Source organism: Canis lupus, chromosome 23, assembly GCF_048164855.1.
Source record: "Canis lupus baileyi chromosome 23, mCanLup2.hap1, whole genome shotgun sequence".
Taxonomy (NCBI): Eukaryota; Metazoa; Chordata; class Mammalia; order Carnivora; family Canidae; genus Canis; species Canis lupus.
In genome coordinates this window covers 19318224-19335113 of record NC_132860.1, presented here as the reverse complement: position 1 = coordinate 19335113, position 16890 = coordinate 19318224, and the positions used below count along the sequence as shown (strand labels likewise).

Below are 16890 nucleotides of genomic sequence, written 5' to 3'. Positions count from 1 at the left end.
GTTCTGAATTGGCTTTTACCCTGGGCATGGAACCTGCTTAAGATTCTCTCTCTCCCTCTCCCTCTGCCCCACTCCTCCACACTGTCCCTACTCTCCTTCCCTCTCTCTCTCTCAAAAAAAAAAAAAATATATATATATATATACATATGGTTAATTCTATTGAGTATCAGTGAAATGTCAAGGCATTTAGGATTCAGTCTACACTGGGGTGAATAACAAGGAAACCACTTGGCTCAGTCCCCACAGAGTGAAGAGATGAATCACTCTGTAGACTTGGCTCTGTCCTGAACTGGACAGTATGACTGAATGTAGGTTACCTTTTTCTACTTCTCACTGCACATTCTTAGAGCAGGTTCCATTCTGAAGGAAGCTCACCTCCCCTGGCAGCAACTATTTGTTGAAGAGACCATCTTTTTCCATTGGATATTCTTTCTCATTTTATTGAGGCTTAACTGTACATAAAAAAAAAAAGTGTTGCTACAGCTGATGTCAGAGAAATTACTGCCTGTGCACTCTTGTAGGTTTTATGGTTTCAGGGTCGTCTTATGGTCATTTAGGTCATTAATCCATTTTTAGTTTACCTTCGTGTATGGTGTAATAAAGTTAATCCATTTTTAGTTTACCTTTTGTGTATGGTGTAAGAAAGTGGTCCAGTTTCATCCTTATTCATGCGTTGTCCAGTTTTCACTACACCATTTGAAGAGATTATCTTTTTCTTATTGCATATTTTTGCCACCTTTCTCAATAATTATTTGACCATATAATCATGGGTTTATTTGTGGGCTCTCTATTCTGTTCCATGGATCTATGTGTCTGCTCTTGTGCCAATAGCATAGTGCTTTGATTACAGCTTTTCAGTATATCTTGAAATCTGGGATTGCAATACCTCCAGCTTTTTTCCTCTTTTTCAAGATTTCTTTGGTTATTAAGGGTCTTTTTTTGTTCCATACTAATTTTAGGATTATTTGTTATAATTCTGTGAAAAATGCTGCTGGTATTTTGAGGGGATTGGATTATATCTGTAGATTGCTTTCAGGACTATGAACATTTTAACAGTATTTGTTCTTCCAATCCATGAGTGCGGGATGTCTTTCCGTTTGTATCTTCTTCAATTTTTTTCATCAGTGCTTTTACAGTTTTCAGAGTACAGGTCTTTCACCTCCTTGGTTAAGTTTATTCATAGGTATTTTATTATTTTTGATGCAATTGAAAATAAGATTGTCTTATTAATTTTTCTTTCTCCTACTTCATTATTAGTGTATACAATGTAACAGATTTCTGTATTTTGATTTTGTATCCTCACTGAATTTATTTATCAGTGTTAGTAGTAGATCTAAAAGAAATCGTTCAAGGATCAGGGATATGACTAGTATGTAGCTCATAGATTTGTTGTGGGGATAAAATGTGAAAAAGGCATTGGGCATTTGACAATGCCTGGCACACAAGAGCTAGAACTTATGATCCATTTGTTGTTCTTCTGTAATTACTATTGCTATTATTGTTATTGTCACTGATCCTCACAGTATACCAAATGGTACTATTATCAATATCATGCTTTAATGATGAAGAAACTAATTTTCAGAAAGTAGAAGTAGCTGTCAAAACATGGAAGCAGAACCAATATTTGAAATCAGGGTCATTGAAACGCTGGGACACCTGCATCCCGATGTTTATAGCAGCAATAGCCACAATAGCCAAACTGTCGAAGGAGCCTCGGTGTCCATCAAAAGATGAATGGATAAAAAAGATGTGGTCTATGTATATAATGGAATATTACTCAGCCATTAGAAACGACAAATATGGGCAGCCCCGGTGGCGCAGCGGTTTAGCACTGCCTGTAGCCCGGGGTGTAATCCTGGAGGCCCGGGATCGAGTCCCACGTCGGGCATGGAGTCTGCCTGTGTCTCTGCCTCTCTCTCTCTCTCTCTCTCTCTCTCTCTCTCTCTCTCTGAATAAACAAGTAAATAAATTTTAAAAAAAAAAGAAAGAAAGAAACGACAAATACCTACTATTTGCTTCGATGTGGATGGAACTGGAGGGTATTATGCTGAGTGAAATAAGTCAATCGGAGAAGGACAAACATTATATGGTCTCATTCATTTGGGGAACATAAAAATTAGTGAAAGGGAATAAAGGGAAAGGAGAGAAAATGAGTGAAAATATCACTGAGAGTGACAAAATATGAGAGACACCTAACTCTGGAAAATGAACAAGGGGTAGTGGAAGGGGAAGTGGGCGGGGGGTTGGGGTGACTGGGTGATGGGCAATGAGGGGGGCACTTGGCGGGATGAGCACTGAGTGTTATGCTATATGTTGGCAAATTGAACTCCAATAAAAAAATTTTTTTTAATGAAATAAGGGTCATTTGACTCTTGTTGTATGTTCCTGGTGTTTCCTCTAAGTCACACTGCCTATCACTTCAATCATTTTTCGCATATATGGAATGAGCAAAATGAGCATTGTATACTTAATTTATATTTGTGTTTTCTAGTTCATTAAACCTATATCCTTCAAACATGCTTTAGACAAGCATATAACACTAAAATAATTTCCTTTTTTTAATATCTGCTTTCCCTGTAGCCCAAACCCATGGTAGATAGTAGTTATTTCCATGGGTTGTGCCTTGGTATATCACTGGAAAGTTATACTTTCCTCTTGCAATTTAAATCATCCTTACATCAAACCTTTAGACCTATTGTGACAGACGTGAGAATGTGTTGTTCAGATACCTCTCCAAGAACAGATTCACTTTCCAGATGCAAAAGAGGTGGACTGCTGTGTGCTCTTTTGTGGTCAGACTGAGCTTCCAAGCCAGGCCACACTCTTCTGGGTAAGCCCCCAGTCAATGACCAAGCAAGGGTCTTGCCATTTCTGGCCCACACTGGATACCCCTAATGGACAATCCAGAGCTCCCTATTGGGTGTGCAGAAGACTTTTCCAGGCCTGTGTGGCAGTCAAAGGGCTTCTCCTACACAATCCTGTTTCAACCCTGTATCTTTCCCAGGTATTTTCCTTCCCTGGGGAGACTCCTTCTCAGCATCTGCTCCCCAGAAAATCCAGCACAGATGGTACACAAAGTAGTCAGTGAAAGCAGGCAGTAAAATAGGGATTGGAAATTGGATCTTTATCACCTGGCTCGCCTGTAGATCCCATCCTTGTTTTGTTACTATATTGAACGTAGACATGTCCTGGGCACAACAGGAAATTCAGTGATAAAAACTTTCAGAAATGGTAACTTGGAATTATATAACTATGGAGGGAAATGTGCTGGCATTGAAATTAGGAGAGGGTAGAAGGCAATATATCAGAAAATAATAGCATTACACAGTTGTTACAAAATTCCTTTGACCCCTGAAGGTAGATCACAAAAAAGCTGACTGCAATGAACAGGCCATTGAAAGCTAAGTGTGAGAGCTTTGGGGAAGGGAGGCAGGTAGAAGTCTTCAGAGATAGGGAAGATGGCCTGGTCAGTTTGAATGATGACAAACACACACTGGGGTTTTTTTGTATTTGAAGATGAACTCCTTTGAATTGTTGTCCTGTACTTTATCTTACTAAGCTAAAGATGTCTCTACCTCCCCACCACATGTCACGTTGCAAACATTTCCATTTCTTGTCTTAGAAACTGAGTGTAAGTTCCCACTAAGAGAAAAAAAATCCCATTTTGTTGCATAAAATAAAATTTAGATAAAGGGCTATGAAGAAAGAACAGGGTTTTCAAGGGGAGAAAAAATAGAATAAGACAGAAGAAACAAAAAAGTTCACCTTAATAAGGAAAGGCATTTTCAGGAGGTCTGCAGGAAAAGTAAGAATTAGTTGGAAAGTAGAATGAGAAACATATCAGATAGAGACAAAGGCATGTTTTGACAGTCCCAGCCCAGGATGGGATAGTGACACCAAAAATGGAAAGCAGACCTTGCAGCAGGAATGTAGGCAAGTGAATGAGTAGGGAGAGGACAGAATGCAGCATGGAAGAGTAGAAAGCATAGACAGGGCCCAATTAAGCTGGGCTCCACACAGCATACTAAAGACTTTTTTTTATCCTGAATACATAGAAACCCCCTGAAATATTTAAACAGGAAGAGACATTGTAAGATTTACATTTTAAAAGTTCACTTATTTCCTGTCCGTGTTGACTATGGTGGGAAATCTTGGCATCAACTTTGACACCAGGAAAGCGTGATTTCAAGTGTCAATCCTACCAACTGTCATGAGATTGAAACTGCCAGAGTGGCTGCAATTTAGAGTAGCATGAACAAAGGAAACAGAACAAAAAGTATAATGAAAGTGAATACTTGGAACTAAAGGGAGAGAGGATGTCACATCAAGGAAGGTAGGAAATGCAGAGAAAGAGAGAAGGATTGCAAGTGCTGCACAGAGCCCTGGTCATGGAGAAAGGTAAGAGGGAGAGAAGCACACGGGGATACACACAAGGAGAACACTTCCCCAAAGACAGCAGCTGGGAAAATGGGAGAGGCTAATTGTGAGTTCTTGCGAACAGCAGGACTTAAAGCCTAGAGTTTTAAAGGTCAGTGGGCTTGGCTGGAATAGCATCCTGAGAGTACTATCCTCCTCCTGGAGAGAAAGTAGGCAGGTGGTGGGATGGAAAGAAAATCTGAAGAATGTTTGGTGTACACAGGGAGGGGATTATTTGCCCTTCTTGGGATCCTCCCTGAGAGGGAAATGTTCAGGAGGATGCTCTCCAGGGACAAAGGAGCCAGCCAGCACCATTTTATTTCCCCATCTCTCAGCATAAACACAGAGCCACTCACTTGTGGTAAACAACACTCTTTCTGCCTAATTTGCTTATACCAAGTCCCACACCCCTGTGCTCTGGCAGTAATGCCCTTCTCTGTAAAGCCTGTCTGAATCCCAGTGCAGCAGGCCCTTTCCCCAGAAGACCAGCACAAGCCACTGCCCACACCATGTCTCCTATACAGAGAGTTCTACAGGGCCTCGGTTCAAGTGGAAGTAGTATCAGATCTCATTTAACAAGCAGACCAGAGCATACCTAATTAAAACTTGCCATGTTCTGACCAAGACCCAATTACTGGCCACTGCAGGCAAGGAGAACCTCTGTGGACAACTGGGCTGAAGGATAAAAGCAGCCAAAACACAGCAATAGAGTGCACATAGCACACACCAGGGACACTCCCTGAAGTGCCAGGCCCTGGAAACTGTATAACTTCTTCACAAAGCCATTACTCCCAGAAGCCGGAAATATAATGAGCTCTTCTATCTAACACAGAGAAAAAGACAGACTTAGACAATATGCCAAGACAGAGCAATTCAACCCAAATGAAAAAAACAAGATGAGGTCACAGCCAGAGATTTAAGTGAAAGAGATATAAGCAACATGCTTGATAGAGAATCTAAAGTAACACTCATATGGCTACTTGCTGAGAGTAAAAAGAGCATGAAGACATCAGGGAGACCCTTACAACAGTGATAAAAGAGTTTTAAAAAATAAATCATGGAGCCTGCTTCTCCCTCTGCCTGTGTCTCTGCCTCTCTCTGTGTGTCTATGAATAAATAAATAAAATTTTTAAAAAATAAAAAATAAATCAGAGATGAAGAATGTAATAACTGAGACTGGAAACAGACTAGATGTAATGACCACAACGATGGAAGAATCAAAGGAATGAATAAGTGATATAGAGGACAAACTAATGGAAAAATAATGAAGCTGAGCAAAAGAGTGAAAGAAGAATTATTATGGGACATAAGAACAGACTTAGGGGACTCAGTGACTCCATCAAACATGATGACGTTCATATCATAGGAGTGACAGAAGAGAGTGCAAACAGGGTAGAAAATTAATTTGAGGAAATCATAGCTGAAAACTTCTCTTATCTGGGGTGGAAAACAGACATCCAAATCCAGGAGCACAGAAAATTCCCATCAAAATCAACAAAAGCAGGCCAACACCAAGACATAATGTAATTAAATTTGAAAAATATAGCAATAAATTCAAAAAATCTTAAAAGCATCAAGACAAAAGAAGCCCCTTCCCTTATGGGAAGACCTATAAGGCTAGCTGTAGACCTCTCAACAGAAACTTGGCAAGCCAGAAGGGATTGGCATATTATATTCATGATAAATAGGGAAAATATGAAGCCAAGAATACTTTATTTTTTAAAGGGAATTTAGAAATTATTTTTATTGTTCAGCTCCAGAAAGCATCAACCCAAACACAGGCTCTCCCTGTCTTTTGCCTAGTGTACCTGTTTCTTTTTTTTCATTTGTTTATTTTTTAAATTTAAATTCAATTTGCCAACATGTAGTATAACACCCAGTGCTCATCCTATCTAGTGCCCTCCTTAGTACCCATCACCCCATCCACCCACCCTGCTCCCCTTCTGCAACCCTTTGTTTTCCAGAGTTAGGAGTCTCTCATGGTTTGTCTGCTTCTCTAATTTTTCCAAATTCAGTTTCCCTTACAGTGCCTTTCAATATTTCTTATATTCCACATATAAGTGAAACCATATGATGATTGTCCTTCTCCAATTGACTTATTTCACTCAGCATAATACCCTCCAGTTCCATCCACGTCAAAGCAAATGGTGGGTATTCATCCTTTCTGATGGCTGAGTGATGTCTCATTGTATATATAGACCACATCTTCTTTATCCATTCATCCGTCGAAGGACATCATGGCCCCTTACACAGTTTGGCTATTGTGGACGTTACTGCTATGAACATTGGGGTGCAAGTGTCCTGGCATTTCACTACATCAGTATCTTTGAGGTAAATATCCAGTATTGCAATTGCTGGGTTGTAGGGTAGTTCTACTTTTAACTTCTTGAGGAACCTCCACCCGGTTTTCCAGAGTGGCTGTACCAGCTTGCATTCACACCAACAGTACAAGAAGGTTATTCTTTTTCCACATCCTCTCCAACATTTGTTGTTTCCTGTCTTGTTAATTTTAGCCATTCTCACTGGTGTGAGGTGGTATCTCATTGTAGTTTTGATTTGTATTTCCCTGATTGCAAATGATGTGGAGCATTTTTTCATGTGCTTGTTGTGGCCATGTGTAGGTCTTCTTTGGAGAAATGTCTGTTTATGTCTTCTGTCCATTTCATGACTGGATTGTTTGCTTCTTGGACGTTGAGTTTGATAAGTTCTTTATAGATCTTGGATACTAGCCCTTTATCTGATATGTCATTTGCAAATATCTTCTCCCATTCTGTAGGTTGTCTTTTAGTTTTGTTGATTGTTTTCTTCACCATGCAGAAGCTTTTTATCTTTTTTTTTAAGATTTTATTTATTTATTCATGACAGACACACACAGAGAGAGGCAGAGACACAGGCAGAGGGAGAAGCTGGCTCCATGCAGGGAGCCCAATGCAGGACTCGATCCCAGGACTCCGGATCACGCCCTGGGCCAAAGGCAGGCACTAAACCACTGAGCCACCCAAGGATCCCCCAGAAGCTTTTTTATCTTGATGAAGTCTCAATAGTTCATTTTTACTTTTGTTTCTCTTGACTTCACAAATGTGTCTTGCAAGAAGTTGCTGTGGCCAAGTTCAAAGTTGTTGCCTATGTTCTCCTCTAGTATTTTGATGGATTCTTGTCTCACATTTAGTTCTTTCAACCATTTTGAGTTTATCTTTGTGTATGGTGTAAGAGAATGGCCCAGTTTCATTCTTCTGCATGTGGATGTCTAATTTTCCCAACATCATTTGTTGAAGAGACTGTCCTTTTTCCAGTGGATATTCTTTCCTGCTTTGTCAAAGATGAGTTGATCATAGAGTTGAGGGTACATTTCTGGGTTCTCTATTCTGTTTTATTGATCTATGTGTCTGTTTTTGTGCCAGTACCGTACTGTCTTGATGACCACAGGTTTGTAATACAACTTAAAGTCAGGCATTGTGATGCCCCCCAGCTTTGGCTTTCTTTTTCAACATTCCTTTGGCTATTTGGGGTCTTTTCTGGTTCCATACAAATCTTAAGATGATTTGTTCCAACTCTGTGAAGAAAGTTCATGGTATTTTGATGGAGATTTCACTGAACATGTAAATTACTCTGGGTAGCATAGACTTTTTCAAAATATTTATTCTTCCAATCCATGAGCATGGAATGTTTTTCCATCTCTTTATGTCTTCCTCAATTTCTTTCATAACTGTTCTGTAGTTTTTGGAGTATAGTTCCTTTACCTCTTTGGTTAAGGTTTATTCCTAGATATCTTATGGTTTGGGGTACATGCAGCCAAGAATACTTTATCCAGCAAGGCTATCATTCAGAATAGAATGAGAGATAGAAATTACCCCAGATAAAAACCAAAGGAGTTCATGACCACTAAACCAGCCCTGCAAGAAATATTAAAGGGGACTCTTTGAGTGGGAAAGAAAGATAATAGCAAAAAGACTAGAAAGAAACAGAAAATCTCCAGAAGCAGTGACTTTACAGCGAATTCAATGGCACTATATTCTTATCTATCAATAATTACTCTGAATTTAAACGGGCTTAATACCCCAATCAAAAGACATGAGTGCCAGAATGGATATAAAAACAGGGCCCATCTATTTCTGATACAAGAGACTCATTTTATACTAAAGACACCAGAATATTGAAAGTGAGGGAGTGGAGAAACATTCATCGTACAAATAGACATCAGAAGAAAGCTGGGATCACAATATCTATATTGGACAAACTAGACTTTAAACCAAAGACTGCAATAAGAGTTGAAGAAGGGGACTATATAATAATAAAAGGGAAAATCCAACAAGAAAATCTAACAGTTATAAATATTTATGCACCCAACATGGGAGCACCCAAATATATAAAACAATTAATACAAACATAAAAGAACTCATTGGTAATAATACAATAAAAATAGGGGATTTTACACTCCACTTACATCAATGGATAGATCATCTAAATAGAAAATCAATAAGGAGACAATGACTCTGAATGACACATTGGACAAGATTCAGAGCACTTCATCCTAAAGCAGCAGAATACACATTCTTTTCCAGTATATAAGGAATAGTTTCCAGAACAGATCAAATACTAGGTTACAAATCAGGTACAAGTACAAAAAGATTGAGATCATATCATGCATATTTCCTTTATTTTAATAAAAGATTTTGATTTTTATTTTTTAATAATAAATTTATTTTTTATTGGTGTTCAATTTGCCATCATACAGAATAACACCCAGTGCTCATCCCGTCAAGTGCCCCCCTCAGTGCGCGTCACCCATTTACCCCCACCCCCCGCCCTCCTCCCCTTCCACCACCCCTAGTTCGATTTTTAAAATTTATTTTCAGGAGAGAAAGAGCATGAGCAGAGGGGCAGAGTGAGAGGAAGAGAGAATCCCAAGCAAACTCTACTCTGAGCACAGAACCCAACGTTGGGCTCCATCTCACGACCCTCCCTGAGATCATGACCTAAGCAAAAAACAAGAGTTGGGCACTTAGCCAATTGCTCCACTCAAGGTGCCTCATACCATGCATATTTTTCTGAACATGATGCTATGTAACTTGAAGTCATCTACTAGAAAAAATTTGGAAAGATCATAAATATTTGGAGGTTAAGCAATATGCTGCTAAACCATAAGTGGGTCAACCAGGAAACCAAAGGAGAAATAAAAAATACATGGAGACAAATGAAAATGAAAACACAATGGTACAAAGCTTTTGGAATGCAGCAAAGTGTTCTTAAGAGGGAAGTACATAGCAATACAAACCTGCCTCAAAAAATAGGAAAAATTTCAAATAAACAACTTTACCTTATGCCTAAAGGAGTTAGAAAATGAACAACAAACAAAGTCTAAAGCCAGCAGAAGGGAAATAATAAATTAGAGCAGGAATAAATGGTATAGAAAGTAAAAAAAAAAAAAAAAAACCAGGAGCTGGTTCTTTAAAAAAATAATAATAAAATTGATAAACCCTAGCCAGACTTATCAAAAAGAAAAATGACCCAAATAAATAAAATCACAAATGAAAGAGGAGAAATAATAACCAACACAACAAAAATATAAACAATTATAAAATAATATTTTGAAAAACTACATGCCAACAAATTGGACAACCTGGAAGATATGGATAAATTCCTAGAAAGGTATAAACTACCAAAACTGAAATAGGAAGAAAAAGAAAACTTGAACAGACTAATAAACAGCAAGGAAATTGAATCAGTAGTAAAAAAATTTCCCAAAGCAAAGTCCAGGACCAGAGGCTTCACAGGTGAATTTTATCAGACATTTAAAGAAGAGTTAATACCTATTCTTACAAACTATTCCAAAAATAGAAAAGGAAGGAAAACTTCCAAATTCATTCTTTGAGACCAGCATTACCTTGAAACAAAACAGATGAAGACTATAGTAAATAAAAGAACCACAGGCCAATATCCCTAATGAACATGAATGCAAAAATTCTGAACAAAATGCTGGTAAACTGAATTCAACGACACATTAAAAAGAATCATTCCTCATCATCAAGAGGGCTTTATTCCTGGGTTGCAACAGTGGTTCAGTATTCAGAAATCAATCAGTATGATACATTACATTAATTTTAAAAAGGATGAGAACCATATGATTCTTTCAATAGGTGCAGTAAAAGTATCTGACAAAGTACAATATCCATTCATAATAAAATCCCTCAACAAAGTATGGATAGAAGGAACAATCCTCAACATAATATTTAACGTAGTACTGGAAGTCCTAGCCTCAGTAATCAGACATCACAAAGAAATAAAAGGCATGCAAATTGGCAAGGTAGAAGTCAAACTTTCCATGTTTGCAGATGACATGATACTCTATATAGAAAATCCAAAAGACCCCACCAAAAATTTGGTAACACTGATATATGAATTCAGTAAAGTCACAGGATATAAAATCAAGGTACAGAAATCTGTTGCATTTCTTTACACCAATAATGAAACAGCAGAAAGAGAAACCAAGAATCAATTCTATTTACAATTGCACCAAAAACTATAAAGTATCTAGGAATAAACCTAACCAAAGAGGTAAATGATCTGTTTTCTGAAAACTATAGAACACTAATGAAAAAAATTGAAGAGAACATAAAGAAATGGGAAAAGATTCCATGCTCATGGATTGGAAAAATAATCATTGTTAAAATCTCTGCATTACCCAAAGTAATCTACAGATTTAATGCAGTCTCTATCAAATACCACCATCATTTTTCATAGAGCTAAAACCAACAATCCTAAAATTTATATGGAACCACAAAAGACCCCAAATAGCTAAAGCAGGCTTGAAAATGAAAAGTAAAGCTGGAAGCATCACAATTCCAGACTTTAAGCTACAGTACAAAGCTGCAGTAGTCAAGACAGTATGGCACAGGCACAAAAGGAGACATAGTGATCAATAGAACCAGAATAGAAAACCCAGAAATGAACCCATAACTATATGGTCAATTAATCTTTGACAAAATGGGAAAGAATATCTAATGGAAGAAAGATGGTCTCTTCAACAAATGGTGTTGGAAAAATTGGACAGCAGCAAGCATGCAGAAGAATGGAACTGGACCACTTTCTAACACCATACACAAAAGTAAATTTAAATGGATTAAAGACCTAAATGTGAGAGAGGAAACCATCAAAATCCTAGAGGAGAACACAAGCAGCAACCTCCTTGATATCATCTGTAACAACTTCTTACTAGATATGTCTCCTGAAGCAAAGGGAACAAGAGCAAAAATGAACTATTGGGAATACAGCAAACTAAGAATCTTCTGCACAGCAAAGGAAACAATCAACTAAACTAATACTGCATGGGAGAAGATATTTGCAAATGATATATCTGATAAGGGTATTAGTTTCCAAATTATATAAAGAACTGATATAATTCAACACACACAAAAAAAGTAATAATCAGTTTTTTTTTAATGGGCAGAGGATATGAACAGACATTTTTCCAAAGAAGACATCCAGACGGCCAGCAGACACATGAAAAGATGCTCAACTTCATTCATCATTAGGGAAATGCAAATCAAAACTACACTGAGATATCACCTCACACCAGTCAGAAACGCTAAAATTAACAACACAAGAAACCGACAGGTGTTGGCAAGGATGTGGGAAAAGGGGAATCCTCTTGCACTGTTGGTGGGAATTATAAACTGATGCAGCCATTCTGGAAAACAATATGGAGTTTCCTCAAAATGTTAAGAATGGATACACTACACTACAATCCAGCAAACGCACTACTAGGTATTAACCCAAAGGATACAAGAATACTGATTTAAGGGGGCACGTGCACCCTGACATTTATAGCAGCATTATCAACAATAGCCAAATTATGGAAGGAGCCTAAATGTCCATCAAGTGATGAATGGATAAAGACGTATTATATATATATTACTTGCCATCAAAAAGAATGTAATCTTGCCATTTGCAAAGACGTGGATGGAGCTAGAGAGTACTATGCTAAGTGAAATAAGTCAGTCAGAGAAAGACAAATACCATATGATTTCACTCATATGTATAATTTAAGAAACAAAATAGATGATCATAGAGGGAAAAAAAGAGGGAGCAAACCAAGAAACAGACTCTTAACTAGAGAGAACAAACTGATGGATGCCAGAGTAGAGGTGGGTGGGGGGATGGGTTAAATAGGTAATGGGGATTAAGGAGTGCACTTGTCCTAATGAGCACTGGGTGTCGTATGTAAGTGATGAATCACTATATTGTACACCTGAAACTAACATTACATTGTATGTTAACTAACTAGAATTTAAATTAAAAATGGATTTGTTTTTTTTGTTTGTTTTTTTAATAATTTTTTAAATTTTTAAAATTTATTTATGATAGTCACAGAGAGAGAGAGAGAGAGAGAGAGAGGGGCAGAGGGAGAAGCAGTCTCCATGCACCGGGAGCCCGATGTGGGATTCAATCCCGGGTCTCGAGGATCGCGCCCTGGGCCAAAGGCAGGTGCCAAACTGCTGTGCCACCCAGGGATCCCTGAATATTTGTTTTGTTTTAAAGATTTTATTTATTTATTTGACAGAGAGAGTACACAAGCAGAGAGATCAACAGGCAGAGGCAGAGGGAGAAGCAGGCTCTCTGCTGAGCAGGGAGCCCTGGGTTCATGACCCAAGCCAAAGGCAGACGCTGAACCGACTGAGCCACCTAGGTGCCCCAAAAGTGACTATTACTATTTGTCTTGGGATTTAGACTTTCAAGGATTTTTTTTCTGAATGGCCTTATTTAATTGAACCTCTTAAAGACTACAAGAAGGAAATGTCTGGACAAACACTAATGAAAGGATTTCTAAATGCCTGTTTAGTGCTCCACTGAAAAGAAGATTGCACAACCTTCAAATATTATTCAAACTGGTTTTGACCATTTGATGCCAAAATTTCCTTTTGTGAAAATCGAATCAGTTTATCAGAGGCAGTAGTAACTAAAAATTGTTTTTCCCACAGCTGAATGACAGTGGGAATAGCATTTTTCTCCTTTATTACCATCCCTGGAACAGAAACTAAGGGCAGAGAGAGAAAGAGAGCTCATGTGATAAAAATCCAATAAAGGGGCCCCACTATTTATGAATAACAACATTAAAATAGCAAGTAACCATCAAATGTCCCAAATGTTGCCAGATGAGAGATTATTCTAGGGAAGATCCCACAGTTAGTGATGTGATTCAGGACCAAAGAAAATGTGCACAAATAATTAATCACTTGGTTTCCCACAATAAAAGAAATGAATCTTCCTATGTTTATAAACATAGTGTCTGAGGGCACTTTGGGCCTACAAAGGGAAATTTAACAAAAGTCTCTAAAAACAGTGGTCTATCAGTGAAAAAGAGAACTTGTATCAAGTGAGACCTCAGGGAAGTGCTCATTTAGTCCTTCACTCATCACTGGGTGAATATATGAAAATAAACCAAGAGCACTCCTGTTTTGAATAAAACCTATGTAAATCCTTAAAGTAAAACCAGTTTGGTCTCCTCAGAATAGCTGATTTATTTTCCTACTCGTTCACAGAATTTCTGGATTTTCACTCCAGAAATAAAAATCTCATCTACGTACCGGTCTCTCGAAGCTCTACCCTGTTAGTTTAGCAGAGTGGCTCTTCAGGTTACTCTGAAAAGTTTCAAGGACTTTGAAAAGTAGCTATGCAATAACTCTGAAAACTTATAAGCATGCATATTCTTCATTCCATCAGACCTACCTTGAAGAATCTGTCAGAAATAAAACATCAGGGCAGCCCTGGTGGCTCAGCAGTTTAACGCCTCCTTCAGCCCAGGGCGTGATCCTGGAGACCCAGGATCGAGTCCCACATCGGGCTCCCTGCATGGAGTCTGCTTCTCCCTCTGCCTGTCTCTGCTTCTCTCTCTCTCTCTCTCTCTCTCTCTCTTTTGTGTCTCTCATGAACAAATAAATAAAATCTTTAAAAGAAAAAAAGAGAAATAAAACATCAGCAGTTACGAATGTATGGAACTAGGTGTTTATTGAAGCTTTGTCTTTATGATGACAATCCAGTAATGACCTAGATGATCATAATAGAGGAACATATTAACTGCTATATTATATATTATATTTAAAAATAATGACACAAAAAAAATAATAAAAAAATAAAAAATAAAAATAAAAATAATGACACAAGTACACTATCAAAAAAACAGATCCCTATAATATTATTGACCTTGGAAAAATAATAAATTAAGCATGTTCATACCAAGAAATGCAGACTGTTTGGCCCATTTTTTAAATTTAAGTAGAGTTCAGTCAAACACTGGTCAAATATCACCTGGCTTCTCAGCACAGTCAGAATGTGTGTGAATCCACTCTTCTTCGCCATAGTTTCATCAAAGCTTTTTTCATCTCACTGTTTCTCAAACTGTAGATCAGTGGATTCAGCAGAGGTGTAAGTGATGTGTAAGCCAATGACATGAGTTTCTTAGTTTCTGGGGAGTAGCCAGATTTGGGTTGTAAATAAGTCATACTGGCTGTGCCATAGAAGAGGGTCACAGACGTGAGATGGGAGGCACAAGTGGAAAAGGCCTTTTGCCTCCCCGTGGCTGATGGCATCCTCAGGATGGCAAAGAGAATCCGAATATAAGACAGGAGTATCAACACAAAAGGAACCATGACAATCAAAATGGTGCCAGTGAATGCATAGATTTCAAACAGAAACGTGTCTGCACATGCAAGTTCTAGCACTGGGGGAGTCTCACAGAAGAGATGATTGATTTCGTTGGGACCACAAAAAGGAAAACTGAAAACCCATGTGGTCTGCACAGTAGCCACCATGATCCCTGAGACCCATGAGAACATTACTAATTTCATGAAAACCCTTTTGTTCATAATCATTGGGTAGCTCAGAGGGTGACAGATTGCAACAAATCGGTCATAAGCCATCGTCCCCAGGAGAAAACATTCAGTGCCACCAAAGAAAAGGATGAAATACATCTGTGCAAAACAGCTCACAAATGAAATGGACGTTTTCTCCCTGGTGAGGACCACCAGCATTTCAGGCATAATGACTGCGCTGAAACTCACGTCCACCACAGACAGGTTCTGGAGGAACAGATACATGGGCACGTGGAGGGTCTGTTCCAAGGCGATGATGACTATAATGATGGCATTTCCCATCAGAGTCACCAGGTAAACAGCCAGGAAAACCCCAAGGAGCTGCTCTTGGAGTTCAGGAAAGTTAGAAAAGCCCAAGAGGATGAATTCAACCACAGAGCTTTGATTTTGCCTTTTCATTTCAGTGGAAAAGAGTATGCTGTTTTTATGGACATTGTATACAAATTATGAGGTCACACAGTCCAATAGCTGGTAGTTTGAGTCTTAAATTCTTGGCAGAAGATGTAATAATGAATTCATTTGTCAGATCTTCAAGTTGGCAAATTTTGAGAATAACCAATATATTGGAAGAGTGAGTCGTTCAAATACAAATGAAGTGAGAAATTTTGGCTCAGAAATCTTGCTTTCAAGGTATGAAATAGCAGGTGTTCTCTGCCAACTTTTTTGCTAGGTTGAAAATAAATCCTATTCTTAAAACACAGAATCCATTGTCCATTACATTGATGTATGCATTTCTGTTCTTTTCAATTGTATTTCATATGTGATTTTTCCAATAAAGGCTTTAAATAAAAAATAGCCAAAAAAGGACAAAAATTTATAGCTATTAATTCTAAATTAAAACAAATTTTGATGAGTATTTATTACAAATGCCAAAGTTCAAAATACATTTATATTGCCTTATTAAAAATGAGATATGTGAATAATATACCAAATAGAGAAACACTCAAAAGGGGTTGAATTTTAGATGCTTTTATCTCAGATCTTTTTTTTGGTTAGAATGGATCTATTATTCTGAAATTTGCCTGAATGAAAAACTTTAGAGATCAGTTCTCCATCGCCCATCCTTATGACCATAAAATGAATTGGGGGGCTATACAAAATTCCATTTTTGGTTATTCTGGTCCCGTGATTTAAACTCTCTCCATTTCTCTCTCTCTCTCTCTGTCTCTCTCCACCCCCCACCACACACATATTATTAGCAAGTTCATTTAACCATTAACAATTAATTAAACACTGTTTGTGCACCCACCATGTGGCGCCCATATACCCTCAAAGATACATTCATGACATAAATTTGACAGAGAGGTCTTCCCGGAGAGAACAGCATAAAATAGCATCCCCTACGCCCCTCCTCCAGCACCCTATGACTTCCGCCTCCCTGGTTTATATTTTGCCATAACACTTGTCACCAACTGAAATCACACATATTTATTAGGGTTTTATGCTTATTATCTAATTCCCCCTTCTGGAACGTAAGCTCCAGGAAGACAGGAACTTTGTTCTGTTCTTTTCTGTATCTTCGGTGCCTGGAATAGGTAATAACTAGATATAATAGATGCTAAACCAGTATTTGTTGAATAGATGGAAGAATATTAAAATTCAGAAA

At 38.1% G+C, this 16890-nt stretch overlaps 2 protein-coding genes across 2 annotated transcripts in view; both read right to left on the bottom strand.

The window, feature by feature from the left end:
* LOC140614849 (olfactory receptor 10A6) overlaps positions 1-16890 on the bottom strand; it is a 66535-nt gene that overhangs the window by 25850 nt on the left and 23795 nt on the right. The window lies entirely within an intron of this gene.
* Positions 14553-16099, bottom strand: LOC140615407 (olfactory receptor 10A3). Its single transcript, XM_072795267.1, has one exon. The coding sequence runs from the start codon at positions 15681-15683 to the stop codon at positions 14739-14741; it is 945 nt and encodes a 314-aa protein (XP_072651368.1). The 5' UTR covers positions 15684-16099; the 3' UTR covers positions 14553-14738.

Excerpts from the sequence above, each read along its gene's own strand:
- LOC140615407 (XM_072795267.1), bottom strand. The coding sequence starts at position 15,683 with ATGAAAAGGCAAAATCAAAGCTCTGTGGTTGAATTCATCCTCTTGGGC.